General features: G+C 49.2%; 9 protein-coding genes and 1 non-coding gene across 10 annotated transcripts; 3 read left to right on the plus strand and 7 right to left on the minus strand.

Annotated features, from left to right (window-relative positions):
• Positions 1 to 66: 66 nt before the first annotated feature.
• EDB93DRAFT_1252162 (uncharacterized protein) lies at positions 67 to 3025 on the minus strand (the record flags this gene model as incomplete). The annotated part of the gene is made up of 2 exons (XM_041453255.1): positions 67 to 772; positions 825 to 3025. The coding sequence occupies 2 exons, from the start codon at positions 3023 to 3025 to the stop codon at positions 67 to 69; spliced, it is 2907 nt and encodes a 968-aa protein (XP_041305980.1).
• Positions 3026 to 3087: 62 nt separating this feature from the next.
• EDB93DRAFT_1157085 (armadillo-type protein) lies at positions 3088 to 7542 on the minus strand. The gene is made up of 16 exons (XM_041449914.1): positions 7451 to 7542; positions 7314 to 7385; positions 7164 to 7253; positions 6950 to 7083; positions 6625 to 6894; positions 6521 to 6572; positions 6353 to 6469; positions 6169 to 6296; positions 6007 to 6118; positions 5638 to 5955; positions 5020 to 5575; positions 4593 to 4966; positions 4459 to 4544; positions 4334 to 4407; positions 4052 to 4278; positions 3088 to 3995 (listed from the first exon to the last, which is right to left on the minus strand). Exons 1-16 carry the CDS (start codon positions 7454 to 7456, stop codon positions 3357 to 3359), a joined length of 3255 nt encoding a protein of 1084 aa, XP_041305981.1. The 5' UTR covers positions 7457 to 7542; the 3' UTR covers positions 3088 to 3356.
• A 1415-nt stretch (positions 7543 to 8957) lies between these two features.
• On the minus strand, positions 8958 to 10192 carry EDB93DRAFT_1292619 (uncharacterized protein; the record flags this gene model as incomplete). Its single annotated transcript, XM_041454579.1, has 5 exons — positions 8958 to 9130; positions 9179 to 9265; positions 9317 to 9506; positions 9646 to 10110; positions 10163 to 10192. The coding sequence occupies 5 exons, from the start codon at positions 10190 to 10192 to the stop codon at positions 8958 to 8960; spliced, it is 945 nt and encodes a 314-aa protein (XP_041305982.1).
• A 725-nt stretch (positions 10193 to 10917) lies between these two features.
• On the minus strand, positions 10918 to 12445 carry EDB93DRAFT_598676 (uncharacterized protein). The gene is made up of 4 exons (XM_041456815.1): positions 12220 to 12445; positions 11980 to 12168; positions 11401 to 11920; positions 10918 to 11350 (listed from the first exon to the last, which is right to left on the minus strand). Exons 1-4 carry the CDS (start codon positions 12340 to 12342, stop codon positions 11151 to 11153), a joined length of 1032 nt encoding a protein of 343 aa, XP_041305983.1. The 5' UTR covers positions 12343 to 12445; the 3' UTR covers positions 10918 to 11150.
• Positions 12446 to 13592: 1147 nt separating this feature from the next.
• EDB93DRAFT_598670 (uncharacterized protein) lies at positions 13593 to 15016 on the plus strand. Its single transcript, XM_041456814.1, has 5 exons — positions 13593 to 13941; positions 13999 to 14068; positions 14121 to 14338; positions 14394 to 14590; positions 14643 to 15016. The coding sequence occupies exons 1-5, from the start codon at positions 13785 to 13787 to the stop codon at positions 14886 to 14888; spliced, it is 888 nt and encodes a 295-aa protein (XP_041305984.1). The 5' UTR covers positions 13593 to 13784; the 3' UTR covers positions 14889 to 15016.
• Positions 15017 to 15679: 663 nt separating this feature from the next.
• On the plus strand, positions 15680 to 17400 carry EDB93DRAFT_1157105 (uncharacterized protein). The gene is made up of 4 exons (XM_041449915.1): positions 15680 to 16101; positions 16173 to 16438; positions 16488 to 16707; positions 16758 to 17400. Exons 1-4 carry the CDS (start codon positions 15892 to 15894, stop codon positions 17310 to 17312), a joined length of 1251 nt encoding a protein of 416 aa, XP_041305985.1. The 5' UTR covers positions 15680 to 15891; the 3' UTR covers positions 17313 to 17400.
• Positions 17401 to 17413: 13 nt separating this feature from the next.
• Positions 17414 to 20997, minus strand: EDB93DRAFT_1157142 (transcription factor IIIC subunit delta N-term-domain-containing protein). The gene is made up of 16 exons (XM_041449916.1): positions 20697 to 20997; positions 20445 to 20636; positions 20243 to 20390; positions 20095 to 20179; positions 19957 to 20041; positions 19825 to 19906; positions 19668 to 19773; positions 19498 to 19616; positions 19249 to 19448; positions 18795 to 19195; positions 18601 to 18737; positions 18279 to 18547; positions 18096 to 18225; positions 17824 to 18045; positions 17542 to 17761; positions 17414 to 17496 (listed from the first exon to the last, which is right to left on the minus strand). Exons 2-15 carry the CDS (start codon positions 20562 to 20564, stop codon positions 17559 to 17561), a joined length of 2307 nt encoding a protein of 768 aa, XP_041305986.1. The 5' UTR covers positions 20565 to 20636; positions 20697 to 20997; the 3' UTR covers positions 17414 to 17496; positions 17542 to 17558.
• EDB93DRAFT_1208677 (Dihydroorotate dehydrogenase-domain-containing protein) lies at positions 20998 to 22840 on the plus strand. Its single transcript, XM_041451014.1, has 6 exons — positions 20998 to 21424; positions 21482 to 21554; positions 21607 to 21665; positions 21718 to 22028; positions 22074 to 22306; positions 22362 to 22840. Exons 1-6 carry the CDS (start codon positions 21086 to 21088, stop codon positions 22739 to 22741), a joined length of 1395 nt encoding a protein of 464 aa, XP_041305987.1. The 5' UTR covers positions 20998 to 21085; the 3' UTR covers positions 22742 to 22840.
• Positions 22841 to 23093: 253 nt separating this feature from the next.
• On the minus strand, positions 23094 to 23201 carry EDB93DRAFT_t78. Its single transcript has one exon. It is a non-coding gene; the product is annotated as a tRNA-Leu (tRNA).
• A 1296-nt stretch (positions 23202 to 24497) lies between these two features.
• Positions 24498 to 27644, minus strand: EDB93DRAFT_1088501 (actin interacting protein 3-domain-containing protein; the record flags this gene model as incomplete). The annotated part of the gene is made up of 4 exons (XM_041446137.1): positions 24498 to 25741; positions 25795 to 27236; positions 27295 to 27473; positions 27522 to 27644. 4 exons carry the CDS (start codon positions 27642 to 27644, stop codon positions 24498 to 24500), a joined length of 2988 nt encoding a protein of 995 aa, XP_041305988.1.
• Positions 27645 to 27730: the final 86 nt, after the last annotated feature.

Genomic DNA, 27730 nt, shown 5'->3' on the forward strand with positions numbered 1-27730 from the left:
AAGTCCACTGGTCGTTAGAAAGCCATGAAATGTGGACAAATCGAGTACGACACGATATGAGCCAGCTCACTCTGTCAATGGCGGAGATCTTTTATTCCTTCCAACGATCTCAACGATCACCTTTGCAAGACATTCCCCACCCTCCGCATTGAATACGCCCACTTGGATCTCCCCAAGATCTTGCTCTGTAGGAATCCCATAAAACTCAACCACTCTCTTGCTGTCACCGCCCTGCCCCTTGAGCTCCAACTGCAAGAAATGTGGGAGAGCTTGCCCCGACATCAGTTTTGCCTCCAACTTGCGATATGTACCGTTGGCGGACTTTATGGGAATGCGGAACTTGAACTTCTCGCCGGTCCGTACGATGAATCGAGAGACGGCGTTTTCCGTTCCTGCGCCGACAGTGCCTAAACCAGGTTGAGAAGATGCGAGCGATGAGAATGACTCGTCGGACACAGAGCGCACGTTCGATGGACCTTCTCCAAGCGTGCGAACATAGTGCATACCCATGCGAAGCTCATCAATACTAGTGTGGTGCGCGTCTCGTCCTTCTTGGTAGACCTTTGCTGTCTGGCTGACGATTCTTTTGGTTCCTGGAGATACATCTAGTGGTGCTTGATTACTAGGCGGAGACCGCGGAGGAGGAACTCGGGAAGAATTCGTAAACGGTTTGAGACGAGGCTTTTCTTCGGCGGTGTGAATAGTCTGGATAGTCTCAGGACGTGATTCATAGGAAACGATGCTTGTACTCTGTATACTGTCTCTGATAATGCTGAAAGATGCTTCTAGTCAATATCAAGCGATACGACGCAACAAAAATGTACCTTTTATGAGCAGAGTCCTTGAGAGCAGCAGGTGATGGCTCTCGCGGGCCTCGCGGCGACCTTGGTGGAGCAAAATCGGCTCGCCTTCGTGGGATAGACCTCTCATCCGTGGAGTTCGATGGAGAACTAATGAAACTAGTCATCGTACTCGCTCGCTTTACTTTCAGGTCCGGGTCGTTAAAGGGATTTTCGCGTACATCTTGTGAAGCTGCGGTGGCCCTGATGTCTATGTAGTCGCCTTCTAGAGGAAGCCCATCCACGCCCTGACGTGCATGTTTTGATGTCAATGGCGTAGGGTAACCGATGACAGGCCTTGTTGGAGTAACCTTGCGCTTGTACTTGTCGCTCACGTTCCTTGCTGTCTCCTTGATCCGCCCAAGGAACTCGGCCTTCTTCATAACACCATTGCAATCAGCATAAACAGTTGAAGGCGTTTGAGGAACACGCCGGAGGCCAAGTCCAAGATTTGCATGTGTGTTTGACGGCAGATTTTCAATGGGTTGGAACGGGTTCCCTTGTCGCTGACCGACCTCAAGACTGCCTTTCTCCGAAATTGCGCTCGTGTCTGCCTCCTTAGACCAGCCGTAGCCCTTGTTCTCTTCACGAAGACTGTTGTTTCTGTTGGGAGCCATCCCGTAGTACCTCTTCTCCGCATCTGACCAAGCGAATGCGCCTTCCTCGCCTAGTAAGGCCGAGTCTCGAACCCTTGCGCAACGCCTGAACAAAGCCAGACCGGTGCCAAGGCTAAGCAGGCCACCGATTACACCAAAAACAACAGACAAGATCAGCGTCGTTGTTTGGCGTCCCGCCGATTTCGCCGCTCCTAGTCCCTGGCTCTGATTTTCCTTCTGTGGAGACACCACGGATAGCGTTGCGTGGGAAGTGGAATGTGTAACATGAGAGTAGGCGATGAAGGTGACTACAATCTTTGGGACTTGTGAGTTGCTCGGGATCTGTCCGGATAGTTCCCCAGAGACCGGATCGAAGCTCAAATAATTGCTGGCATCGGGGAAAAAGGTAACACTGAGGTTCACGTCGTTGTGATTTTGGGCAGTATCAGCCTTGTTAGAGAAGAATTGTGCGAGATTGAAATGGACTTGCTGCCCTGGATCCGCATTGATGACTCCAAGGTCTGAGGCAGAAAAGTAGGATGTCACGACTGCCAGAGAGATCGTCGTCTCCAAGGTCTGATTGAAGTCAGTGGTAAGCATGGCAGGCAGGACAGGTCCTCTGTTCGTAGCGCTAGTTATAGAAAGTCCAGAGGGCGGGATCCCAAAGAGCGTCCTACTTTCCTCGTCATATTGAAGCCAGTTTTTATACGCGGACACATCGATAGACAAACCGGTGATGTTTGTAGGTTCTAGAGGCTGTCCATCCACCAGCATGCCAGTAAAATCAGCGGCAGCCATGATCGTGAAGTTAAAAGGAGATTCGGCCGTGACATTGACAGTAGGAAGAGTCGATAGTGCATACAGCTCGTGAGAGGCCACGACGAGGTCGAAAGAGACGGTGTCTGCGCTATAGCCCTCCTGATCAGACGCATGTACATCTATAGATAGCGTGTAAGGCGTGGGCAGTTTAGCTTCAGATGGCGTTACTCCGTCGAAGGTTACAGTATCTGTATTGAATGAAAGCCATTGAGGAAGAGGCGTCCCATCGGCTTGCAAGGCTGCATAGTATAAATCATTTGGGGCCGAGAAGGTATTACTGAGGATACCGATGCTGAAGGACCACTGAGATGGGACCCTGAGTACAAAATCGTCCGTTTCAAGAGCCGATCCGGGGGATAGAAAGAACACCGATGAGAGCGCGGAGCTGCCTGCATAGAATTGCTTTTCTAAAGGAACTTCAAGCGTTGGAGGAGAATAGGACGTAATACAGATAAAGAACGATGAGGCTGCCGAGGACTCAGAGTCTGAGGCGTTTATCGTGATCTGCGGCGTGCCCTCATCTGCAGCGGAAGGCATGCCGTGGAGTGTCCGAGTTGCATTGTCAAACGAGCACCAGCTTGGTAAGTTTAGAGCGGTGTATGAAAGAGCCTGGTCCAAGTCGGTTGAAAACGTGAACTGGCTGAAGGACCAAGTGTAGTTTTCGCCAACACGAGCAATAAGCGGCAGTTGGCCATCTAGCGGATTGTCGACAGTGACTGTCGCGAGACCCGCTGATGCGGCAGCGAAAAGGGTTAAAAGAGTGACAATCATAGTGATGGGAGTCGTGAGGCGCGACGACGACGCACGTTGGAAGACGAGTCGGCCAGCGAGCTCAGATTTCGAATTATTTAATTGGTCAGTTGGAAGGCCAAAGATGATTGATTGAGAGAGGGAACGAACAAATATGCAAAAACAACGCGTCGCGACTGTGAACATTTATCAAATTCATATTACCCTTGTGAACAAATGACTCGGAGTAATTTTGAAGGTAGCATGTAAGTAATCTAAATCAACGAAAGCTGAGGGCACTGAAATATGGAATCCGAAGGTTGCGGTCAAATAAAGGAAAACATTTGCGTGACGGAAAAGAAATATAAATGGATTATGCTCCGATGAAGGCGCTGAGCCCCGCTGCTTGGATTCTCCCTGGATCTTCCGCGTTCAATATACCAATCAATGCAATCAGCTCAGCCCCTGTCTCATCCCCAATCTGCTCAGGTCCACTGGGATCAAGGACATGAGCAAACACAGCCAGCAGTTGATCCATGAAGGGTAAGAGCGACTGGGGGTTCGTGCGGAATAGATGGAAAATAGCGCGGAAAACTGGGCGATTCTCAAGGTAGTCGCTCTTGAGCGGGAGACTGCCAATCAACACAGGGAGAACCTGATCCAGAGGGACGGCAGCAGTGTTGCGGATGATGAGACGGGAGACAGCACCAGCAGCATTGTCCTTTGCATTGAGTTTCGCTGAAGAATCAGTGGGCGAGACATCAAATAGGAGGCGGAGTGCGCTGAGAACATGCATATATTGCGGCGAAAGGTCAATTTCAGAGTGTTCAACGAGAAGACCAATGGCAAAGCATGCATTGCTCTGGACCTCCGGTTCCGGGTCGCTGAGCGCGCGGTAGAACAAATCCATCAGAGGTTCTGTCGAGGGCGTGACAGAGGCTTTCATTCCAGCAATGATCTCTGCGAGACAACCGATAGCAGACGAGCGATCACTCATCGACCGGTTCTTCTTCTACAAACGAAGTACAGTCAGTACCTGAACAGGCGCAAGAAATAACTCCAACTGACGTAGTATTTCGAGATAAGAGGGAAGAAGGTATTGAATGCCTGCGCAAAGTCATTGCCTAGTGCATTCGCAAGCGAAGATACCAAGTCGCCTGCAGAGGAAATGAGTACTGAATCGTATTCGGCTTGATCTTCGGGTGGCTCGTCAGATTCATCCTGATCAGGGTCTTGTTGGCAAAGTGCCTTTTGCTCAAGGACCTGTACCGCGATGCTGCAGATGACATCGAGATCTCCACCAAATGTCAGCATCAGCAAAAAAAAAAAAGTGCTGGTTATTTGACTCACGGCCATCAATAAATGCCGGTCCAATCTTGTTGATGGTCTCAGCAAGACCAAGACACAACGACGCCACAACGGTCCTGTGATGAATTGGTCGGTAAGAGTACACAACTGAACATGAATCAACTGACTTGTGATCCTCAGTTTCATACATCTCAAGCAAGGGCTTCAGGCTGTGCCCAATAAGTTCTTTCACGCTCTGCTCCAGAGGGACAGTCTAGGTGCTGCGTTGGCATCATGCTCAGACATGTTAACTGCAACTCACCACTGTCGCACCAGGGGTCCAGTCTGGCGCACCGCTCAGTTCGTAGAACGTCCTGACCATCTCTAACAAAGAGTCCGTCGCGGACTTGCGAATACCCTCGTAATAATGCGTGAGCAAGTTGACGAGCTCGAGAGCACAAGGCTCGACGAAAGGAAAGAAGTGGTTGCGCGTGGCAGAGAAGAGTGTTCCAATCGTATCTGCAGCAATTTCCTTTTCAACTGCAATCGCGCTATTGACTTCGAGCATCTTGTCAAGGTCAACGTCTTCGATCTCAAGTTGGGAGTTCCCGTTGATATCGACGTCATCCGTGACGGAGATCGCATTTGTAGGAGAGGATCCGGATGCAAATGCAACAGCGGCGTCAGTGTTAGAAACTAGAAACAATTCATCAGAAAACCACTCGTTCAGAAATAAAGGATAAGCATACATGTAGCACCACTATCCTCGCCATGCTCAGCTTGCTTGCAGCTCAGCAACAACGGAGGCACCACGCTGGGTAAGTATGGCGCAAATTCCTCGCCAAATACCCTAGCCATCACACCAAAGAATAGGAAACTACACTCCCGAAGACGCGCGCTGCCCATCTCGATACCCTGGAATGCTTGCTTCATCATGTCCGCGAAGTATGGGCGGAAAACATCAACGCCGACGGCCTCTGCAAACGTACCAACAGCGTCCATAGCGATGCCACGGAGCTCGGTCTCCTCGCCTTCACCAGTGAGGACAAGGAAGTGCTGCAACTTGTTCATGGTCGGCTGGAAGTAAGGGAGGAACTTCTCTTTTGACGCATGTGCCGCACTACCGAGGGCTCCAGTAACTACAGTCTTGACAGTAATAGGTGCAGTGTCAAGCAAACCAGCAAGTTGCTCCATGATAAGCTGGAGGTATTGTTCAATGACATCCTGCGAGATCTCAAGCAGTGCATCAAGAGCAGTGCAAGCCGCACGCTGAGTATCAGGATTGTGCACCAAGCCCATGATCACCTAAAAAGTGGATATATATCTTAGCATGGGCATCAAGTCACGACAAACATTTCCATGCTCACAGGAACAAGAACAGCGTGCTTCGAAACGCACTCTTCCTCCAGCCACTCGCACAAGCAGCTGACAGCGATACAGGTCGCCTTCCTAACCGATTTGTCACCGTCATGAAGACCAGCCTCGATGACAGGCCAAATGTGGCTCATCAAAGGCGTCATGAACTCGCTGCAGCCCTCCACAGCCACGCCAAGCGCAAGCATTGCACCACGGCGATTGTTCGCATCAGGGGAAGAGAAGTACTGAGAGATAAGTGTTCGGAGGGCAGGGAAGACTTGGGTGGGGGGTAGGTTCGTGGCGAGGCCATCGATGATACGAAGAGCAGACTGGAATTACAATGATCAGAAGTCATTCGGCTGATAGTCAAAGTTACGTACACGGCAAGGAGCATCATCGTCCGAATCTGCGGGTTCAGGTTCGGTGGTAATAGGCATGAGACCCTCCAAAATGGCTCCTGCAAGGGCCTGACTTTGGATTTTGGATTTTTTGCTAGAAAGATGACATGAATGCGTTCATGAAACATTCAAATGTAAGCTCACTATTGGACAGTCCAATTGAGGGCGTTGAGGGCCAAAATACGGATTTCAGAGTCGAGACTGCGGTTTCCACCAGCTTGAAGGAGGAAGGATGCTAGCTCCGCAATGTGCGGGCCAAGAATTGGTACTTCCTGCAGGGCGTCTCGCAGATAAGTCCAAGTCAAAAAAGACTGAAATGAGGACGCACGAGAATGAGAAGAGTCTCGAATACATCAAATAGTTGACGAGCACCAGCCTCATCCCCAGACTCGATAGATTGCCCGAGAATCTGGATCATACCAGGAAGAAGGGCTTGGAAGGATTTCTGTAGCACAAAGTGAGAAAATTTGGTGAGAAAAAGATAATTTCCACGTACGATGTCGGCCTTGTCGTCAGAGTCAATATACTGGGCAATGACGCCCAAAGCCCTTGAGGTAGGGTTAGTTTACCATCTACAACTGGTCGAAAAGACAGGCGCACCGAACAGTCGTAATACGAACTTCGATACTCTCAGGATCATTGAGAAGACCTTCAAAGAGCTTGAAAAAGCTTTGCAAATGCTCCTGGAATCCTTCCACGATGCTCTCGAGAACAGTGAACAAAATGAAGATGGCGACCTCACGATGCGCGACTTGCGCTGATGTACATGACTGATGTAACCACGGAAGGAGTTGTGGCCATGTTCCAGCTGTGAGCTCGATGCTAGCAGCAGCAGCGATCACACGTGCAGCAGAGTGTCGGACGAGCTTCCTACAGCATCAAGAACTAAGGAGAGTACTTTTGAAAGAAAAAAAGATAGACTAACTCTTGTTCAGCAAGTATCAAAATAGGAAGCTGGTCTTTGATCTGCGAACGGACATCTTGCGGGAGCTGCATCCATAGATCGCCACTCTTTTGAGAAACACGCTTTCGCATCTCGACTGCAGCCAGTTGGCGAACCTAACGAACGAAAGTTCACGTGCACATAGCCAATAACAATGAGGAAGAGCCAAAAAAATACGCTGATGATGTTTGCTCACCGCGATTTCGGGCGAACTGGCGAGTATTTGTGCAAGTGCAGATATGCATGCCGGGTTTTTGTAGTATTCTGTGTTAAGCTGAGCTGTTGCCTGACAAACATGAGAGGTCAGAAAATACGATTAATAACGCGTTTGATGAAGCGATCTTACAGCTTTAAGCTGGTTGGTATCGTTTGAAGTGGACTGCAGTAATAGATTGTGCAGCCCCTGCACAAAATTCGGCTGTTGAGCAAAAAGTAATCAGATCGGACTCGATAATAAGCATCCAGGTATTGATCTGCACGTACATCCATCTTCAAAAGTCGTGAACGAGGATAAAGAAGAGGGTGAGGGGATAGATGAGTGTCTGATCCCCAATGTTCCCTAATCTAAAAACTTGGCGGAGTTCAGAAAAATTTGCCACGGATCATGCATGGTCTATGTAGTACTATAGTCCATCCGAAGAACACTTGTGTAACGCATCATGCATATTGCTCTCATCCGCACTATCGATGACCACGATGCATGATGCGCACGTCACGAGTCTCTGTTCCCATTAACTTTCCTATTGTTGTCCTAGGTCGGTATTGTCCAACGTGACTAGTCATTAATGACATATCAAACCTCAACGAGACTAGACCAGTCTTCCAGACAAAAGCACACCTCAATCAGATCTATCTGTGCTGTAAACGAGCTACTGTGGATATGAAGTATTACGACCCGATTCGGAGCACGAACAACCCTGGCCGGTCGAACCCACGAGCAGAACTTCGGAATCCATCGATTATCTATCTGTGTTTTGTTTCCACCACGCTATGCTGTATCGGTGCGGTCGTGGTTTGCTGCAGATCCAGTACTCCTGATCTTGCGTATCACTGAACGCTACTACAGAGATCACAAAATTCATTAATGGATGCGCGAGTATCGACCAATCGCGCACGGCTTTTTTGATGTACGATGCTTGAGGTGAGTCTGAATTTCGCATATGCATGCCTAGTATATCCTGGTCATGTACACTCATAATAGTTTTCGCTAGGCACCTCTAAATATCTTGACTAAGTTCACGCGTCTACCTGGCGATATTGAATTAATCTCTTTGACAGATTTTAAAGGTGCTATCGATTCACGTGCAAAGCTCGTCACCTCCCTTGCGTTCACGATCGACCTCAGACGTACCTTCAGGTTCCGGAGAGTGCATTATGCAAATAAATTTGGATTCGGATATTACAAACTGATATCTAATACTGGTCGTCGTACATATACGAAAATATGGAAACATTGCCAAGAGGTAAATCGTGGATGGAAAGATGATTCCGTACTGTAAAAGAAACAAGGGAAATCTTGCGTACAAGAAATGGACAGTCCAACGTCTGTCGAGTACGTATCGATAAAGGAAGATGCGTCCATAAGTCACAGGCAGTCCATGGTCTGCGAAGTAGATACCGGTAAGAGGAGTACAAAGACAAGAGATACATTGAGCCATTTACTACATGATGGCGAAGATAAGAGAAGAACCTTGCGACAGATGGATATGGGAGCTACGAGCGTGACCTTCAAGTCCAAGTCATGGGAGACAGGAAGGAGGTCGTCATCTTGTTGCGGTTGTGTCGGGATTCGGTCGTAGGTGACATCCGACATTGAAGAATGCAGAGATCCAGGCGGCGCGAAGAGATAATTCGCGCGCAGACAGCGGTGGCCTTCAACTTCGCGGGCATTGAAGCTCCAGGTCGTAGGGGACAGCGAGGGAGGCCGTTGCGGGTCTTCGGTATTTGGTCGTAGGGGACCTGAGGAGTAGCGTTGTGCATAGTAAAGATGTCAGTCTTGAATAATGTCGATCGAGTTTCCTGGGTTGGGCGTCTTCTGGTGCAGAGGCGGTGAGGCAGGCGACAGCGTAGAGGTGAGTCCAAGCTGGGACATGGCAGTTGCCCAGCCGTCAGCAAGAGCGGTTTGGTCGGCGAGGAGATCGTAGTGCAGTTGTCCAAGGTGATCTACTTTAGGTCAGCAAACAAAGAGGACGTTACCAAAAAATCACTCACGGATTATAGCAGCGTGTTCTACCTGTTGCTTGGCGTAAGCGCGTTCGATGCTGCCACGGACAGCGACCACGCGTGTGGATCTAGACGCTTGCTAACAAAACAATGAGTGCGACACTGTTTCACAAAGAATGTCCATACCTTGTCTCTGCATGGGCGGAAATTCCGATGCCGTTTGGTATCCGGGGGTTTCAGCTGAGGCGAGACAATCTGAGACATAATGTTGCCGAGAGAGCGTCGTAGTCGTTTGAGTCGAAGCGTCCACAAGGAGCGAAAGGTCGGTGGCCGTCAGGGGTCCGTCCTCTAGGATGATTAGCTGGAGCTGCGTCCGCTGGGAGGGTCCAGTCAAGTCATCGATCGTGAATGCTTTCGTGACTGGGAGTATTAGGTCCCCACTGGAACAGACGCTGTCGTCTTATCAAGATTCAAACATTAAGCGATAAAGCTGAGTAGACTGTGCGACTTCATACCTTGGCAAATGTGCTTTCGTAAAGGTCCGCGTCAGAAAGATCCTTCACGAAATCGTCATCGTCATCGACGAGAGTGGTGTAGGAATCGATTGAGAGGCGCTTGGCGTTCTGAATTGGCGAGGTCTGCAGTATTGGCGTGCATAGTGTTGAACATGTAGACGGCGAAGTGCAGTAAGAGTCATTTGCCATTGGATTCGGTGAAAATAATACGGATGGCGGAGTGCTGCAAGATTCGGTTGAAATTGGATTCGATGAAATTAACTTTGATGCAATAGAGATATCGGACACTTTGTTGCAGATGAGAGGCGTGTTGAGCTCGGCCAAATTGTGCTTCGGAGGGGATTGAGCTTCTTTACTGAGGATTATCTGGGCAGTCCTGTGGGAAGCTAGAACTAGGGCCGCGACAGATATACATAAATCGGATATGACGAGGCCAGCGGTAATGTTCTCCGCTTCTTTGACGGCCTTGGTCGTGCGATCAACCACAGTATGTTTGAAAAAGAAGGCTCCGAGGCACCCAGGCACTGTCGAAGGTAGCGGAAATCATATTGTAAGGCGAGTTGAAGTTGAGAATAAGTCGTGAAGAAAGTAATGCATGTAAATCGAGGACAGGAAATGGGAGGTATAACTCGCGGGTACGCTGTTCTTATACTCTGCCTTGTGGTTGAATCAGCACTGCCACGAAATAAACAAACTCGATTGCGACGCGTCTAGTCACGTGTGCAAAATCAGTTTATGTCAGCAACGCCACCTTTATATGCTGTTTGCAACCTGCAGGCGCATGGACTCATGGCTCGAACATGTTCAGAATATTCATGAGACGATCGCCTCTTGCGAGTCTCTGTGTACCGATAGCCAAAGGCAACTGATAAACACTTACAGATCAAGGAGTGGATCCCGCAGCGCTGCCAGCGCACAACTTCTTCCTTCAAACCGTCGTTGTTCGAGGTCCGAGTTGATTGATGATCAGCTGGTGATCGGCTAGTCACCACTGCGCAGGTCTGTAAATGTTCGACTGTTCTGCAACCACAGATCTCATCAAATTTTATCCACAGCCCTATCTTCGTCATTCAGTCATCTCATCAATCATATGAAGACTCAGATATTTGAGACGTACTCTGATCTTAGAAGCCTGAATATCGGTCCTATCTACTCGTGCTGCTCATGAATATTGGTCCGAGGACTGTTTCCCCGTGAAGCAATCCCCGAACAATATCCATCAACAGAACGATCCACCCCTCATCTCATCACGTCTGCATTGATCTATAATCAATATGGAACAACTGACTTCGTTCTGGCTAGAGGGGACTAACATTGATCATACACTTATCAGATAACGAATTTATACAAACTGGTGTTACCAATACTGATACAAAGGTTGTTAGTATGATGCTACATAATAGCAGTTTGTATACTGTATAATCCAAAACTCGGCGAAGAAAAAATTATATCAATGTCGGCTAGCGACTTGATCGATGACTTTATGCCAGTATTCAATAACAACCTCATCCAGTGAGGCCACCCTGCGCGCCAGTGGCAGCAATACGAGCCAGAGCATCAGCATTCGTCGTGCAGGTGATCGACGTTCCAGCAGAGTTGACGAGAGGAAGTGCAGCGCAAATGAGACCTGACCCACAGGATTGAGTCACGTACGAGCCCCCTACGCACTGCGCAAAGGCGCCGTTGATGCATGCATTGGTACCCCCTGCATAAAATGTTAGAAAATGGCATGCTGCTTCAGTACGGCCGACTCACCAGTGCAGAGAGAGGTAGCCGTTAGCGTAGCAAACTGCGCGTTGAGCTTCTGAGCGTCCTGGCCGTTGGTGAGCTTAAAGTTTCCACTAGTGCTTGAAGGCATTGCAGACCCGGATACAGCGCTAGAAGCTGCCGCAGTGGGCGAAGGAGTAGGCGTGGATTCGGTTGAATCTTCGCCGCAGTCAGAATCCGAAGAACCAGACGAAGGTGTGTCCACTGTTGAGGTGCTGTTACTTCCACCAGTGGTGGCATTGGAGGCAGCTGTGCCACCGACACCAGGGTTCTGGGTGAGATCCACGAGTTGTGTGCCATCAGCGATGGGACCGGAGGGATTTGCGGGGCAAGAACCAGCCGGGTTGACAGCTGCACTCATACCGAAAGGAATAGTCCCGCTACCGCCAACGGCTGTGCCACCGACAAAGGTCGTTGGATTATCACCCTGGAACTGACACTGGAAGAGCCCATTGAGCTCAGCATTACGCGGGGCCGATTGACAGTAGGGCACGCTCTGTGATGTAGGCTGTATGCATAGAATCCTGTTGGTGTTGGTAGAAAAATTGAGCTTAGAGAAATACGAACAGAGTTCCGGGGCTGTTGGGCGAAGATCTGAGCAAATTTAATCATGTCTGCGTTGTTACTGAGAGTCTTTGCGAGGTCAATCATGTTGTCAGCGGCATCCTGCTGCGCGCATGGACCTGGAGCAGCGAGGAGAGTGCCGAATGACGCAACAGCAACTTCGTTGCATTGGGCACCTCCACCAGCAGCATCCTAGGATGACATTATGAGATACGACGAGCCCAGGCATCTGCAAGAACTTACGCATGCTGCCTCCCACTTGGTAGTCGAGTCAGCGATGACCTGGGCAATGCGCTTATGGACTGGAGCACCGTGCACAGAGGCAGTAGTGGCAAGGGCGAATGCGACAAGAGTAGTGAATTGCATCGTAACCAAAGGCGTTAGAATTTTCGTTGGGGAAAACCGTCCAGGTTTTAATAGCAGTACAGCTGAGAATCAGTACAGAACAAAGTTCAAAAGGATTTCGCAAACGATAGAAAGGTGCAAGCCCAGCTCGCCACAGTCGAGGAGAACGGAAAGAGCGAAAGTGAATCAACGTTAAACGTCGAGATTCGGTTGCTAGAAGAGTAAATCATGCGCTTTATACTATACCCCGGAGATTTGGTTTTAGCAATTTTTGTGTTGCCAAACCGGGAACGAAAACAAAGAGTATGCCACGTGCACCTTTCATCCGGTTGCTACACAGAGACTCGACGAACAAAGACTTTTACCTTCTCCCGCAGAACTGTGATCCAAGAAAGGTCACCTATTGTTGAAGGGAAGATGGACGATTGCAACACATGATAGTCATCACGGAATTCGTTACTTGCCCTATCAGGTTAGTACGTTTCTTTCATGAACCAATAGTAATGAACATACCTAGATGCACGACCGTTATTGCAACCTCGTCATCGTAGCTACAAACAGCATCTCCGCTACGTCTTGACCCGACCCTACTAATCCTTTGAAGCGCGGCGATAATGCAGTGATATCAATCCAGATTGTGACTACTGACGACACCCAGGCTCCATCATGCTTCTAGATGCCGACTCTATTTCCGTCGCAGCAGGATCCCAGGGGTAGCTCCGAGGCTCCTCCTGAACCATCTTTAACTTACGAGTTACGTCCTGTCGTACTTTCCGCGTCTCCTCTCCCCATACGCGCAGCGCTCCACCCGTTTGTTTGCACAATCGCGCTCGCGCTTCGACCCGCCCACCATGAGCATCACAATTTTAATATTGCTTGCCCCTACTCTGAACTCCCCCACCAAACACCTCCCGGAGACTCTGTTCATAACCGCCCCATTCGCCACAAGGTTCGCAGGAGTGACAGCAGAAGCAGATGTAACGTAAATTTATACTTCCAGTATTATTAGGCCATCGTTCCTGACTAGTCTGGCATATGATAGCCACTCTATCCAAGTCATTCAAGAGTTGTATACTGACAAAAGGCTGGCCTGGCTGATTTGCATTGGAAGAACAGCCCACTATTTGTAATGTCGCGCATAATAATGTGGCATCCATCCGTGGCATGGAATATAACCCATATCAATATGCATGGGAAGGTTCACAAGCGCCTATCTGTCAACTTGACTTCAGCCCTGCAGAAAGTTCCCTGAATTTGAGCCTTCGAGATTACAATTTTTCAAATGACGCATTTATAGTACGACTCGCCCTTGGCATTTAATGCTAGCAATTGTTCACTCAGATTATCATCATCCTCAGCAAAGATGATGCTGTCGCCCTCAATGATACAGATGAAGGGTGGGTACATAGCCCAAAACGTTGATATTCTTATGTTGTCGGGATCTTATCTTCAACTCAGCGGTGATGAGCGTTGTGCAAGGGATGGCTATCGCCCTTACAATCTTTCGTGTCTCGTTCCGACTACACATAAGGAGATTCTGGTGGGAGGACGCATGGGCTGCTATTGCTGGATCGTGTGGCATAGTGCATCTGATTAGTTCCTGGGTTCATCTGTTCTCTTGTGCGTACTGTATCATTTGTTGATCTCGCTGTGTTGCTCATATGAATGGACCTCAAGTTGACATAGAAGGAACGACACGCGTGGTTTCTTTTTGGGCGACGACGCTCATGACCACCTGCATAAATTGGTAAGATCCTGTTCCTCCTCACTTTGGTCTAGGAAAACAAACAAACTTAAAGGTCTGCACGCATGAGCATACTTTTTGCCATCGCGCGGGTTGCACGGCCCACGCAACGTCTTTATCAGTTGTCCATGGGCTTCGCAATTCTTTTCTTCTTGACGTGGGGAGGTTTGATCGCGGGCAAGGCACGGGAAACTGAATTGAGCAGTGACTGGTACGAGTTGCCTTGGCCTTCCTGCCGCATCACCTATTCGATGGCAGCGTACCAGCTTGCAAGTAGGCCTCGCACCACTTTCTGCTTCATCCTGTGCTCATTATACTATTCAATCAGCCAAGTCTGTTGCTGACACTATTCTGGTGGTCTTTTCTTTCCGATTGCTCTGGAACGTCAGCCTGCCCTCACGACAGCGGAGAATGATTCTTGCGATATTTTCATCCAGCATTATCATGACAATGTTCTCCCTGTTCCGTGCTATCACCAACTTTCTACTTACTACATGGATAGAGGTGATTGCAGTGAATTTAGAGGTGGAGTCTTGCCTATATCTCATTCATTCGAATTCTAAATTCCTGTGTCTAGCTATCGTTTTCCCTGATAATTTGCAACCTGCTAGTGGTTGTGACATATGCATACCGGGTGCTTAACCGCAAACCTGACGATCTGGAAGATGATGACTATAGCGGTCCAATTCCATCTGTCATCGCATCGCAACAGCTCACCACTATTGCCCTCAGCTTTGTCACTGCTATCTCCCCTTCTTTCCGCTCCCTCGATCCACCAGCAACCTTTATCCCGGATCGCAAAGAGGACACGAGATTTGTTTGATCTAGTACCAATCTCTACAATTACATGCACTGGGGCCCCGGAATATCTGTCTTCCTTCCTAACTGCAGCTAAAATTAAATGCGAGACAGTCCTTCTCGGATTGATTGTCATTTTCATGAACCGATTTTGTCCGCGCGCCTTGTCTAATCGTGATGATGTTGAACAATACTAAGACCCCTGTGACCTCTGGAAGGCATCGCCTTTCATGCGTTCACACTTGTAGCACCTCTCACCAGCGCGTGAGTTGTTGTGCATGTACATTGTCATACACTTTCCCTCCTGCACAGGTGCTGCCGCATGCGGTGCCTTCGATTATTTCCATTTCGCAAGGTTTTGGAGGCTCATAGAATGTGCGTTCTAAACATAGATGTCGCTCACTGATAGAGTCATCCTGATAGGCTCTAGCTCTGATCTGCATGCAAACCTGTGGTGATCAATTGTCGATCTCCACAGCCCTTGGGAACATGTTGCACATGCAGAATATTATGTTCTGGTTGCTCGGCCTGAACTCATTCGAAAGCTATTCCATCACCCACATTCCATCAAACATACAGTGAATGTCCAGACTCCACTGCGACCCATACATGTAACTACATTTAAGTAATTGATGTCGCTACTAGCACCAACCGTGCTCTACATGCAGGCTGACCGCTTCGTTCACGGTCAATTCCAGCGTTGTCGAGAGTGAGAATACGAAGAGACGGGCGGGGATAATTAGATTATGCTATTTCCTGAGTTGCTACTGTAAAGACAATACGATCATCGACAGAAGGGGTGTCTGGGGGGGTGTCCTTGAGAATAAACGTTATCCCCATGCCACTTTCTGCCAGCGCCAATTGAGCTAAAGTTTGTGGCAATGCTTCCACGCCTTTCAGGTTACCCTCAGCATGCAGCTACCTGCGAGCGATTAGCACGCAGTACACGGTACAAGAAAATCCCATATCTATTTCAAGTTGGCTTTACCTAGTGCTCTCGGGGCGTTGTCTTTGCGTTATCGACGATAATGCAAACGAGCTACTACCCAACCCCAAATATCATCTCCGCGAACGGGCATTACCCACCTAGAAGTCCTCCTCCCAACGGATTATTGCGCAGGTTGACCCATTCAACAAGATCCTCCGTGGACAGGTACTCGCAAATTGCAGCCTCCGGAGGAGACATTGCACTTGCTGAATCCTCAAAGCACACGGATTTGTGGTTTTGCGATGGTTCGGTGCGTATTATAACCGCCTGTGATCAAACGCAGACTAAGGCAATCCTTGGGCTATAATCGGGTTTTAATAGATCGTTTTAAGAGCAGAAGATACCTTGTTTCGAGTGCACAAGTCTCAACTTGCTCGCCACTCGGCGTTCTTCCGCGATCTGTTCTCATTGCCACAGCCCAGTGCGGATAATACAGCGTCTTCTTATCCGACCGTGGTTGCCAACAGCAACTTGAACCCTGCGCTACAAATAGATACAACCAATGAAATAGAAGGGTGTTCTGTTCTGCGATTGCACGACAGGGCGGAGGATGTCGAGAATCTCCTCACGGCACTTTATGATGGCCCGTAGGTCTCATGAAGTGCGCTTCTTTTGCATGTGACGAATTTTGTACAGAAACTTCGGGAAGAATGACCCTGCCGATTTTTGCATGGTCTCGGGGATACTTCGACTTGCGACCAAGTACCTTGTTGATTCGTTGAGAACAAAAGCCCTCGCACATTTAAGCAAGGCTTGGCCGACTTCACTCAAGGGATGGGACGCTAGAGAAGATATTTCTCGTGCCGATGAAATGCAGAGTGGTCCTGGAATGTCCAACATATACCCTTCCCCTGCAGTAGGCTGCCTCTCTTGACATTTGATACGACATGGCTCATCCGCATTCAGGATGTTATTATTCTCGCACGAGAAGTCAATGCACCAAGCCTTTTGCCTTCTGCATTCTATGACTTATCACGATACCACTATACCCAGCTTTACGAGCAGGACGACGAGAGCGGCCCTTCTATTGCACAACTGCCGCTATCAAATGCAGACTTACAAAGGTTAGCTTTAGGGAAAGAGGCATCGCAGCACGCGATCACAACTCTCATTCGCTCCATGGGATCGCATTCTCATCCGCTTCTGTTGGGGCATCACACGCACACGCATCGCTCGTGCAGAAGAGATTTTTCGGAACTTGTGGCACTGGCCACTCAACATTATCTCTTTGATCGCGAGCGTGGTTGCACTGATCCTTTGTATGTTGCTGAGGAGCTTGGGCAACCGTTGTATGATTTTGGTCAGGTTTCGGGTGCTGATGACGCACGATTTGGGGAATCTCGCCGCAGTGTAGAAGTATCCGAGTGCGAGGCGTGCGCGAGAGCGCTGGCGTTGTGGACTACAAGGGAAAGAGAAAGGATGTGGAAGATGATACCGCTTTGGTTCCGACTGGACGTTTAATGTTCTGCATAAATTTTCTAGATAGTATTGACATGACCATCATTCCACGCCTAGTATACGACCAATTCATTTTTGTTGTCCCACGAAGGAGCGATAAGCCGCCTTGGAGTGTCGACGCAAGAACCCGGAAAATTACCTGGAGCTCAACTTCAACTCCGCCGAGATCTCCATCCGCAAGACGATACTGGACAGATTTGGAACTCGCAGCATGAATGCACACACGACTTACATTCACTTGATCATCTTTTACACGATCTCCACGAAACTATTCCCACAAAACAAACACCGCTGTACAGCTTCCAATAAATCCCTCACGATCCAACTCTGTGCAGCGACAGGCAACTGACTCTCATCCGAAGTTGCAAGCGGAAGCAGGGCCTTCCGGCTGCATCCGATGCACGTGCGCACCTTTGACGTCGAGAGTATGAACGAGGTGATTGTACAGCGAGCTAATATGAAAGAACACTTGAGATGGGCTTTGTCAGCTTCGCGCGAAAGAGAGGAGGCGTACCCCATGCATGACCGTTTGGACAAGTTGCGCGGGTGATGTCGTGCAATGGGACTTCTGTACGACAAGCTGGACAGTGTTCGTGCAGCGCGGCAATCGCAGGATCGATAGAGAATGATGCGGTGAGAGAGTCCGATAAAGCTTGAGCTTCGTCTGCTAAATCTTGCGGCGAACCAGGCAGTAATGACTGTACTACCTCGCGGAGGACAAATGGGATATCAGGCGCTGTGACAAGGGCTCAACGAATAAGAAGAGAGAGTAGACTGCTGGCGCACTAGTGATGACGGGAATGATGGCTCTCAAATGACGAACCAATACTCGCAGCACGCAGTGTGAGATGGCGGCTAGTAGGCGTTGTGCGACTTGACCGCACTGTGCTTGCATCTCCGGGTCCTTGCATAGTTTCTATGAACAAAATACTGTGAGTGTAATGGATTGGGCGCTCTTGACTTGCGCACCCAACACAGATCGGCTATGGAGAGCCTCATTCGAAGCGATAGGAGATTGGGCCAACCAAATAAGTGGGTACTCAGACTTTTCCGAAGCTGAGGTCGCAAGTCATCGTTCAAGCCTTGCTTCCAGGATGGCAAGATTATGGTCGTTGTTTGGTCTGATGGTACTTGCGATAAAATCTCCAGTATCTGAGGGCACAGCGCCGCGAAGCGCGCATTACTGCGTAGATGAAGCATCAATGCACGCAAATGGTGAATGGGGGCACTTCCCGAGGCTTAACCATCTGAACGTCAAAATGACTAGTGAGAGGTCGAGTGCTCGACTCACCACACGATATATCAGCAAAAGCCTCTGAAGCGGTGTGCAAGACGGTCTCGTCGTCGAGCTGCCAAAATGGTGCAGTGAGCAGCATACATTCATGCTGAGCTTCATTCTTGTAGCCGAAATCTGTCGGTCGAATAGCTCTGGAGAGGTAAACGGATCCGTGGGTGATTATCAATGGTATTATTGATAACACTTACTCGTATATCCAGATGAGGGTCGACTGCGAGTCGTATGACACCATTCCACCAATCCTGTTGACATCTAAGGAGGAGATTCCTGCAGGAGTAACTTTGGCGAACAACGTTCGTGCTACACGAGATAGTTCTGCAGAGGTGAGGGTGTCGCCTGCAAGCGGAGGACTCCAGGTAGGTTCCGCGGTCATATTATGGATGGCATGCAAGGAACCATCGAAAAGCGAAAGAATGAGTGCGTCGCGGTGAAGCACGTAGGATACTCCAGAGACAGGGCTAATGGCAGAGGATCCGATAGACATCTTTTGGGTTTGGAAAGTTAATATGCGAGTTCCGTTCCAACATGATTCAGAACCGGGCCATGACCACAGGTACACAAGGCCGGGTTTTGTGTATACGAGGATAGGCTGAAAGATACGATCAGAGCCAGGTAAAACAGGAGATAAAGGTTGAAAAGTACATTTCTTCCTGGTGGTTGAACCCATGTCAATGCGGTCACACTTCGTTTATCAGCTTCGCATATTGGACCTTGGACGTCGAATACAGCACTGGTCGTGTACTCGGGCACAAAACCAATGTTTGAAATAGACTGCAGATTTTGTGTGACCTTGACCAGCCCGACGTTGCCGTTATCGGTGGAGAAGGCCAGTAGGGATTCGCCTTCGCCAAGATAAAGATCCCGTTCATGCAATAGGCATAAAAAGCTTACAATGACCGACGGCATGAGTAATCCAAGGTGCCCAACTCAGATGTGTGATCCAGTGGTCGCTCAATTGTTCTGTATGAATGTACGAGAGAGAACCTCCTGAGTAGCTGTTTCTATTAAACCTGTGCACAATAAGATGAACGTATTTCCAAAAAGGACCCGAATTTATGCACCTGAAAAACTCGATACAGCCAGCCCTGTTTCCCAGGGCAAGCATCGACGAATCAAGGATCGGGGAGGGTGTAATTCTATAGTCCGGTTGTTTTGACCAGGCAAGACCTTGATCAATATGTCAGGGAGCGTGTCACTATCAACTACAAAGTCACAGACTAGTCACTTGCGCTCGAAGGGTGTCACGAGTGATGTCCTCGGATGAGGCTGTGTTGAGCAACAGACCTGTAAGGTCTTGAATCTCCACAAAACTCAAGAGTCAGATGAAGTAACATGAGTCACTGCTCTCACATTGATCCATTCTCCCTTCAAGTGGTTTTTAGCAGCCACCCAAAGTGATACTTCAGCATTTGAGTTAAGAACGGCTATCACGCATCTCAAAGATACATATATCAGCTGCATGTCAGACAAATGGTGAAAGACACATACCTTCCCCGCGATGTGAGATTACTAGGGGAGCATGCAATCTCACGAAGGGAGACATCGAGGGATCCAAGAGTAATAGTGCCCCAATCTTACCACCATCCCAAGCCTCAAAATTAATACCGAAGAGCAGCAACCTCAGGCATATGCTCACCTTGACATATACTTGGCCACATATGCGTCTGTCCACGAGCCGGTTCGATCATTGTCCTGAACCACCCGAGCGGCTGCTCCCCTTGCTCATCTCCTCGAACTGCCTTGATATCAGGTGGTGTGCTGAAGTTAATACCCGGATCTGGGGTCTGAATGCAGATATAAGGCGCCCCCTTCTACGAAGTTTGACAAGATGTTCTTACCATGATATGCACGGTTGCCTTGGTGGTAATGCAGGCCTGGCCGTCGTCTGACCATTGCAGGCACCTCTCAGAAGGACTTGAAATGACAGTGGTCACTGCCAGAGACGTGTAAATTGCCATCCTTGACGCAAGATAAGCCAGAGGCGCGTTGGATAATGATATTCAGATCAACGTCGAAGGGCGTGATCAAAACTCCGAGTCATGAACTTAAAATCTTCCTTCGATTGATCTGAGGGGAGACTACGAACTTACATAACGCGAACTGATGTCAAAATGGTTAAACAAAATCTCCTTGCAAAGCTCTCCAGATCTTCGAAGATTCAAGAACGCGTCCTTCCGTCCGTCCGTCACAGCGCTTTAGCATTGAAGCGGCCGCCGCCATTTGCAGATACATGTGGTCCGCTGGGGTAAGGACTGGTCACAGCGTAAACATTACAGACAAGCCAAGATAATGCTCACCAGTGACGTGGCATTGAGGCGACATACGGTCCCATATGGTGTAGTATTAGGTCACACGAGCGGCTGGCATATGCATGTTGAATTGTAAAGTCAAATTTAGTACATAAACAAACTTGTTCTCGAACTACTACTACAATAGTTCGGTTCAACGTTTGCAATTCCACTTTGAGTCGAACGCAACTATGGCTGCTATGCATCTCCGCACGACCGGTTTTTATCATGTTCTACGAAAGCAAGCTTCCCATCGTTCACCAGTTTTTACACGGAATTTGACGACGGCATCCTCATCTTACCAGTCTTCTGCCCGCACCGCTGTCTACGCGACAGTATTTGCTGCTTCCGTTGGTCTGTTTGCTGTCTATTACTACGACGCGCGTTCCGCAATCCACCGTTATGTTTTGACACCTGTACTGCGTCATACATTCGATGCGGAAACTGGGCACAAGATTGCCGTCAAAGTCCTTCGTAGCGGACTTGGCCCGCGGGACCCTGTACAGGATGATGAAAGATTGCGGTCTGAGGTGCACAATTACTTCACTCGAAAGCTGGCTTGATTTGCTCATAGTCTTTCAAATTAGTTTTGGGGGCGTGAATTATCCAATCCCGTTGGCTTGGCAGCTGGTTTTGACAAAGATGGCGAAGCCATTGATGGTACGTTTCCTTCTGACCCATCTCTAACCGTGTATCGATGTAAGCACATTAGGTATCCTTAATCTCGGCTTCAGCTGGGTTGAAATCGGAAGTGTCACACCAAAACCGCAGGTAGGTGTGCTATGCCTGGTAGATCTTTACCCATGTCTGAGCAGTGTACAAGCCTGGAAACCCGAAGCCACGTGTATTTCACCTCCCTGATGACGCAGCACTCATCAACCGTTACGGATTTCCCTCACAAGGCGCTGCCTCCGTGATTTCCCGCCTTCGCGCTCGCATACCCAAATTTCATGAGACGAAAGACGATACAACTGCCACTCTCAAACCCGGGTCAGTTCTTGCAATTAACCTAGGTAAAAATAAATCTTCTCCGGTCGAGTCTCCGGATGACTTTGTCACTGGTGTGAAGACGTTCGGCCCGTACGCTGATGTTCTGGTTGTCAACGTCTCTAGCCCGAACACACCCGGACTTCGGTATGTCATTTACCATCATGCTGAAGTTATCTGACGACCGTTCAGCGGTCTCCAAAATCGAGAGCTATTAGAAGACTTGCTTACAAGTGTCACAAAAGCCCGAGATGAACTAGAACCATCACCAATAACGGCACGGCGACCGCGCTTGGTGCTGAAAATCGCACCTGACCTCGAGGAATCACAAATAGTTGATATTGCAGATTTAATTCGCAAGAGCCACATTGATGGCGTCATCGTCAGCAACACTACCATCAGTCGTCCTGCAAGTCTTACGGATCGTGAGTAAATACACCATCAATCTATGTAATTGCTCATCCATACAATCTGAAACAGTTAATAAATCTGAGATAGGCGGTCTCTCGGGTGCTCCCTTGAAGCCGCGTGCATTACAAACTTTGAAAACGCTGCGCGCGCACGTCCCTGCAAGTATTCCATTGATAGGCTGCGGTGGAATTGGCACGGGCGCTGATGCGTTGGATTATGCTCGAGCGGGTGCTTCACTGATTCAAGTGTACACTAGCTTTGGCTACGACGGTGCAGGGACTTGTAGACGCATCAAGGACGAACTGGAGATTCTGCTCAGAGCAGAGAACACGACATGGAAGGCTGTTGTTGATGAGTCTGTACGGAAGCTCAGTTGGACAGAGTCACCATCAGACTCAGAAGCCGCAGCGACACAATCAGATGAGAAGCTCGCCGCTGGACCAGCTTGAAGAGCGGATCAGTGGGATTGATATGACTACTAGCAAGCATAGGAATCCTTATCAAATGCAATTCCATTTATATAGCGCTGAGCGCTATCTTGATCCCACATACTCCGTGCGGTGAAGCATTCAGTATGAAGAGGTGGATCGTGCTACATATTGCTACAGAGCACTCTGGCCGCCCACCTGTAGCAAACTACGTTTCCTTGATGTGACTGAGACGAGACATGCCTGCGCGTTAATCATGCAACGACTGAACTTTCACTTTTCCTACTCTTGTACCATTGTAAACGTAAGCGAACAATGGAAGGACACAAGGTGATGAGGGAGTGCACTGGTGAATCGGGAAACCAAAAAAATTTGAACAGAGTGAGATTCGAACTCACGCCCCCGAAGAGACCAGATGATAAGCTCATCCAATGAGCTGGTCTCCTTAGTCTGGCGCCTTGGACCGCTCGGCCATCTGTCCTTGAGGCAGGGCACAAAATGGGTGCTCTTCAATAACAAGCACAAAGTTTGAGACAAGGTTGAAACAACAACCGATCATTTGCCGGATTGGGCCAATATTGAATGGCATGCAGCATGGTCACTAAGGCAATGAGTACTTGCAGATCAAATGTACCGAATCCTGCACAGATGCTCGATGCACTGGATGTAACATGTTGCATGAATCGATGGGATGATGATAATGAACCTTTACATAAAGCACAATTGTAGGCTCTTATGTAAACGAAAGATATCCGATCAAAAGTTTGACAGGCTGGCACTGCTTCACCTCCACGGTCAACTTGAATCCCGTCTCACTTGCATTTCTTACGCTTGCGGCACTCGAGTACACTAGCCTTCAGGTAAATAGGTAGCATTTCTCCTTCTGTCGCCAAGTACAAAATGATGAAGGCTACACCTCACACTTGTGCAACGGGACAACATTTACAATTGCCATTTTGGTATATATCCCCTTTTGTGCAGCTTTCTCCATAGGCTGTGCCCGGGGGAGGAATGATTAAACGTCCTCGGGCATATACACCGTTGTATAGCCGGGTATAAACATGGCAATGAGCGGTTAAGTTCAACTTCTTTACGCACCTCTTTCCTTCACAACCGAGGCTCAGGCCTGGCGGTCCTCGAGGCCCATTCCATTTCTACGACTTGCCAGTAGTACCAGAGCTACTCAAATTCCCCACCCATGGCATATAAACTGTCGTATTTCTTTTGGACCCCACGGCACATTAAGATCCCAGGAGAGATCAAGCCGATGAGGGCCGTGAGGCGCCAGAGGTCGATAAATTTGTGAGCTATTCCGAGTGTTATTGGCTTGTCATAGAATTCGAATAGCTAATAGCTTCATCTACATATAGTGCTGATATTCCTTCCCCTTGGAGTAATCACCTCTCAGCAATAAGAAGGTCGTTGGAAAATAATGAATGAGATGCCGCAACCTGGGCGCCTTCTCTTGGTGGGCTTTGGATAAATCTGGAGTGCTATGTATTGTTAGATTTTGCGCAGAGACAGCTCGGATGAGAATTATGTGTATAACAGGAGTCGTCGATATGCGTTGTGTCAATAGCGAATGAGATACCTAGTGTGTAGATAGTACCAAATCAACATAAGTATTATGACAGGAACAAAATGCAATGTCAGTGACTCTCCAAATGATTAATGTAATCAAAGTGCAACACCGAAAACCAAGTCCCAGTAAGCATAGAATACAAGTCCCACAAGGACAGTGTCTACCAAATGTCCACGTTGAAGTTCTGGTCTATCATCAACCAGCGCTCGGGGAAGCCGTCGGCGCACCCGATAAGTTGTCAACAGATGCGGATGCGTTGTTGAACATCGCTTTTAGTGCCAATTCATTCCTTCTCTGCCGCACTCTATCCACCTCTTCTGCTCCCCCCGTCATTCGCAGTTTCTTGCCACCCACAAATCCCGTCAGCTCCTCCTGAAATTCGTCAGACCGGCTCGCGAGTTCTCGTTCCCGGTTTTTCTGGTTAGCCTCGATTGCTTTCATCCGTCGCTCCGGATCAACCGCGGCGCCCCGGATCTCCATCATGACAGTACTCAGACCAGTATGTCCCTCGTCTGCTGGAAGAGGCTTGAATCCGCGGCCTCTATTACTGCGTCCAGGGGTGGCGCCGCGGATAGAAATGACCTTCTCGACATGCCCAAAGACGTCCACCAAAGCCTTGTGGTCTTCGAGGAGATCGGTCAAAAATTCCTCTTGATGACCGAGGAAGCCCTGTTCTTCCACAATGTTCTGCAGCTCCTCTTCCCACGTCTTCTTCCACATAGGCCTGACGGTATCGATGTGTTCTTTGAGACTTGCCAGCTCCGTAGCAGTGGAAGCGATGTCCTCGTGAATCTGCTTCACTAGTTGTGGCTTGGGTGTCATGTGGCGCTTGAGAACGTCATCTCGGAGGGCTTCCACCGTGTCCTGCAACTCCTCCACCTTCGTCAGCACGTTCTGACTCCGCGAGTCCAACTTCGTCTTCCCCTGATCTATGAAGCCTCGTGCGCCACCAACTTTGACAGAAGCTAATTGCTTCACAGACTGCGTTTGTGTCCGCAAAGCGCCCAATGAATCCTTCGTCGACTTCATGAACTCCGTGTACAGCTGCCTCATGATTCCTAGATCGCGTCGCAGGTTCTGTACCTCGTCAAATTGCGTCTTCAAATCATCCACCACTCGGTTGGAGTACTCGGACATCACCGAAGCTCCAGTCATTTGGGGCTGTAGTTGAAGAGACTGTCCAGTCATCTGAGGCAGTATGAATGGACTGCCGCTCGAGCTCACGTCACCCACGATGCGTGATAGTCTACGTGCAACATTATGCAGTTGCTTTTCAGATGGTCTATCTGTCCTTGGTGTGCTCTCGACAAAGTCATGGGCGATGATAGGATTCATGTGAGATGATCGACGGTCATTTGAAATCGTAGTACGAAGTTCTTTGAGATCATTAGACAGAACCGATATTTGAGTGTCGATGTGTTGCTTTATCTGATCGAGTGCTAAAAAATGCGATAGCTCAGAACGAGAACGTAGGGGATGGAATCTCACTCACGTTCGATGTTGAGAGATAGTAGACATTTTTCCTTCACCTCTTCGATGTCCTCCAACTCGTACTGCACGCCGCTAGAGGGGTCGCGTATGTATATCGCAGGGAAATTCTCCAGACCCGGATTATACGAGAACTTATCCACGAATAACATCCGCAATGATGAAAAGGACAAACCAGGTTCGATGGTGACCTTCTTGACTTCTCGCCCAACTTGTAAGAAAACTGACAACGTGATCAGCAAAGTAGGTTCAGGTGTTTCTTCCAATATCGTAGGCTCGTCTGTCACATTGCCCACCCTAGACGGCGTACGAGCTCGCTGAGAGCGTGCAGGTTCTGTTAATGGAGGCAGTGGAGGAACGGGGGGAGTTGCCTCCGCCTCGGCTATGGGCGAGGGTGTTCGTGCAATCGCTCTGTTAGACCGCGCGCTGCCAGTCCGCTGGACGTCCGGTTCATCCACTTCTGTTAAAACCGCTAAGTCGCCTGGCGTTAGCAATGGCCCTGCCGCCATCGACCGCCGGTTACCTGACCGCTCACGTGAGCCTGTCATTTTCGTGATATTGTACGTCGAAAAGCGCTTCGACGCACGCCGCTCGAGCACATCGCTCTTCTTCAATGCAGCCAGAGAGCTGGCAACTGCAGGTGCTTGCAGATTATCGATAGGATGGGTTTGTGGTGAGGAGGTGTCGATAGGAGTGGAAGGAGCTTCATCTATCAGCACTGCAGGAAGTGGCGGAGGTGACAAGGAAACTGGTCTATCGACGAGCGAATAGCGCTTGACGGAGGCAGGCACGGGGACACTCTGAGATGCTTGAGGCAAATTTTTGTCTGACTCGCTGGGCAGGGCATGATGTAGATTTGCTGCTACGGGAGGTGCGACCAAGGTTTCTGATGAGTCGCGCGAATGCGTGCCACCATCGGGCTTGTACGTGTTCTGAGATTGTCGTGCTTGAGGCTGCGCTGAGCCTCGATTGGTATGCCCATTGACAGTGTTGGTGATCGTTCTTTCATTGGGCGGCGTTTCATCATCAGGTTCGCGGAAGATGGACGGCGGAGATGCTGGCGGAGGTGTCTGCGTCCTCGGGTCTTGTCGTCTTCCTGACGATCTTGTTGACTGTCTTGTCGTGCTGTCCCTCTCCCTATCTGCTTCCTCGTCCAATACGCTACGCGAAAGTTGCGACCGATGTCTCGAATCGTCATCACGCCGCGAAGTCTTGTCAGACTTTGACGAGCGGCTGTCCGTCCGCGAGTGGGATGAGCGATGTCGGTTCTGGTGCTCTGACACGATCCGACGGTACATAGACTGCTTTCCACGGAGACCCTGAAGGAGGTTGGTGATAATCTTGCGCACGGTGGGTAGATACACGTTGAGGTTGTCTGGCGTGGCTTCCTCTGCTAGGCAGGTTTCGAGGACTTCACGTAGGTCTTCGGGCACGGACATTAGGTCTCTGTAGGGTTTTACTTAGCAGTTGAGGGTCATGTATACCTGCAGGCAAAGGCACGCACGACATATCGATATTAAATGCAGCAAACGCAGCCACAGCCGCATTGAAGTCATTCCCGAGGCGGACGTAGACGTCGCTCACCTGGAACTCGTCCATTTTGCCGGTGCTCCATTGGGTGAGGGACTCAAGAAGTTGTTTGATGGCCACGAGAAGGCGTGTGACAGCAGACTCGACTGCGGGCTAAAACCTGGATAAGACAGTTATTACATTGCAGATAAGTGTACTTACATGTGCGTGCGAACGACTGCTACGTGAAGAGGATGAACCTGAAGAATGATTAGAGGCTACTGACTGGTGGTCGCGCCGCCCTATGGAGGACTGAGATGGCGGCGTGGACCTCGTTGAAGACATTTAGGGACACAAAGGAGGTCAGTGCGCAGGTAGAGAAGTACTGGCGCTTTATGCCAAGCTGCTGAAGCCTGAAGGCCAGAGTATCC

The sequence above is a fragment of the Suillus bovinus genome, assembly GCF_016758785.1.
Source record: "Suillus bovinus strain UH-Sbo-P2 chromosome Unknown EDB93scaffold_43, whole genome shotgun sequence".
In the NCBI taxonomy this organism is placed as follows: domain Eukaryota; kingdom Fungi; phylum Basidiomycota; class Agaricomycetes; order Boletales; family Suillaceae; genus Suillus; species Suillus bovinus.

Coding starts and splice junctions, on each gene's coding strand:
- EDB93DRAFT_1208677 (XM_041451014.1), top strand. CDS start 21,086: ATGGCTGCTATGCATCTCCGCACGACCGGTTTTTATCATGTTCTACGA. Junction 22,029..22,073: donor CCGAACACACCCGGACTTCG/GTATGTCATTTA, acceptor ACGACCGTTCAG/CGGTCTCCAAAATCGAGAGC. Junction 22,307..22,361: donor TCCTGCAAGTCTTACGGATC/GTGAGTAAATAC, acceptor AATCTGAAACAG/TTAATAAATCTGAGATAGGC.
- EDB93DRAFT_1157142 (XM_041449916.1), bottom strand. CDS start 20,564: ATGGCAATTTACACGTCTCTGGCAGTGACCACTGTCATTTCAAGTCCT. Junction 20,391..20,444: donor AGGCAACCGTGCATATCATG/GTAAGAACATCT, acceptor ATCTGCATTCAG/ACCCCAGATCCGGGTATTAA. Junction 17,762..17,823: donor TCCAAACGGTCATGCATGGG/GTACGCCTCCTC, acceptor CTTTCATATTAG/CTCGCTGTACAATCACCTCG.
- EDB93DRAFT_1157105 (XM_041449915.1), top strand. CDS start 15,892: ATGCAAACGAGCTACTACCCAACCCCAAATATCATCTCCGCGAACGGG. Junction 16,102..16,172: donor TGTGGTTTTGCGATGGTTCG/GTGCGTATTATA, acceptor GGGTTTTAATAG/ATCGTTTTAAGAGCAGAAGA. Junction 16,439..16,487: donor ACGGCACTTTATGATGGCCC/GTAGGTCTCATG, acceptor AATTTTGTACAG/AAACTTCGGGAAGAATGACC.
- EDB93DRAFT_598670 (XM_041456814.1), top strand. CDS start 13,785: ATGAGCGTTGTGCAAGGGATGGCTATCGCCCTTACAATCTTTCGTGTC. Junction 14,339..14,393: donor GGCAGCGTACCAGCTTGCAA/GTAGGCCTCGCA, acceptor CTATTCAATCAG/CCAAGTCTGTTGCTGACACT. Junction 14,591..14,642: donor TGATTGCAGTGAATTTAGAG/GTGGAGTCTTGC, acceptor TCCTGTGTCTAG/CTATCGTTTTCCCTGATAAT.
- EDB93DRAFT_1157085 (XM_041449914.1), bottom strand. Junction 6,573..6,624: donor GTTCGTATTACGACTGTTCG/GTGCGCCTGTCT, acceptor CCCTACCTCAAG/GGCTTTGGGCGTCATTGCCC. Junction 4,967..5,019: donor CGAGGATAGTGGTGCTACAT/GTATGCTTATCC, acceptor AATTGTTTCTAG/TTTCTAACACTGACGCCGCT.
- EDB93DRAFT_598676 (XM_041456815.1), bottom strand. CDS start 12,342: ATGCAATTCACTACTCTTGTCGCATTCGCCCTTGCCACTACTGCCTCT. Junction 12,169..12,219: donor CCAAGTGGGAGGCAGCATGC/GTAAGTTCTTGC, acceptor ATGTCATCCTAG/GATGCTGCTGGTGGAGGTGC. Junction 11,921..11,979: donor CCCAACAGCCCCGGAACTCT/GTTCGTATTTCT, acceptor CTATGCATACAG/CCTACATCACAGAGCGTGCC.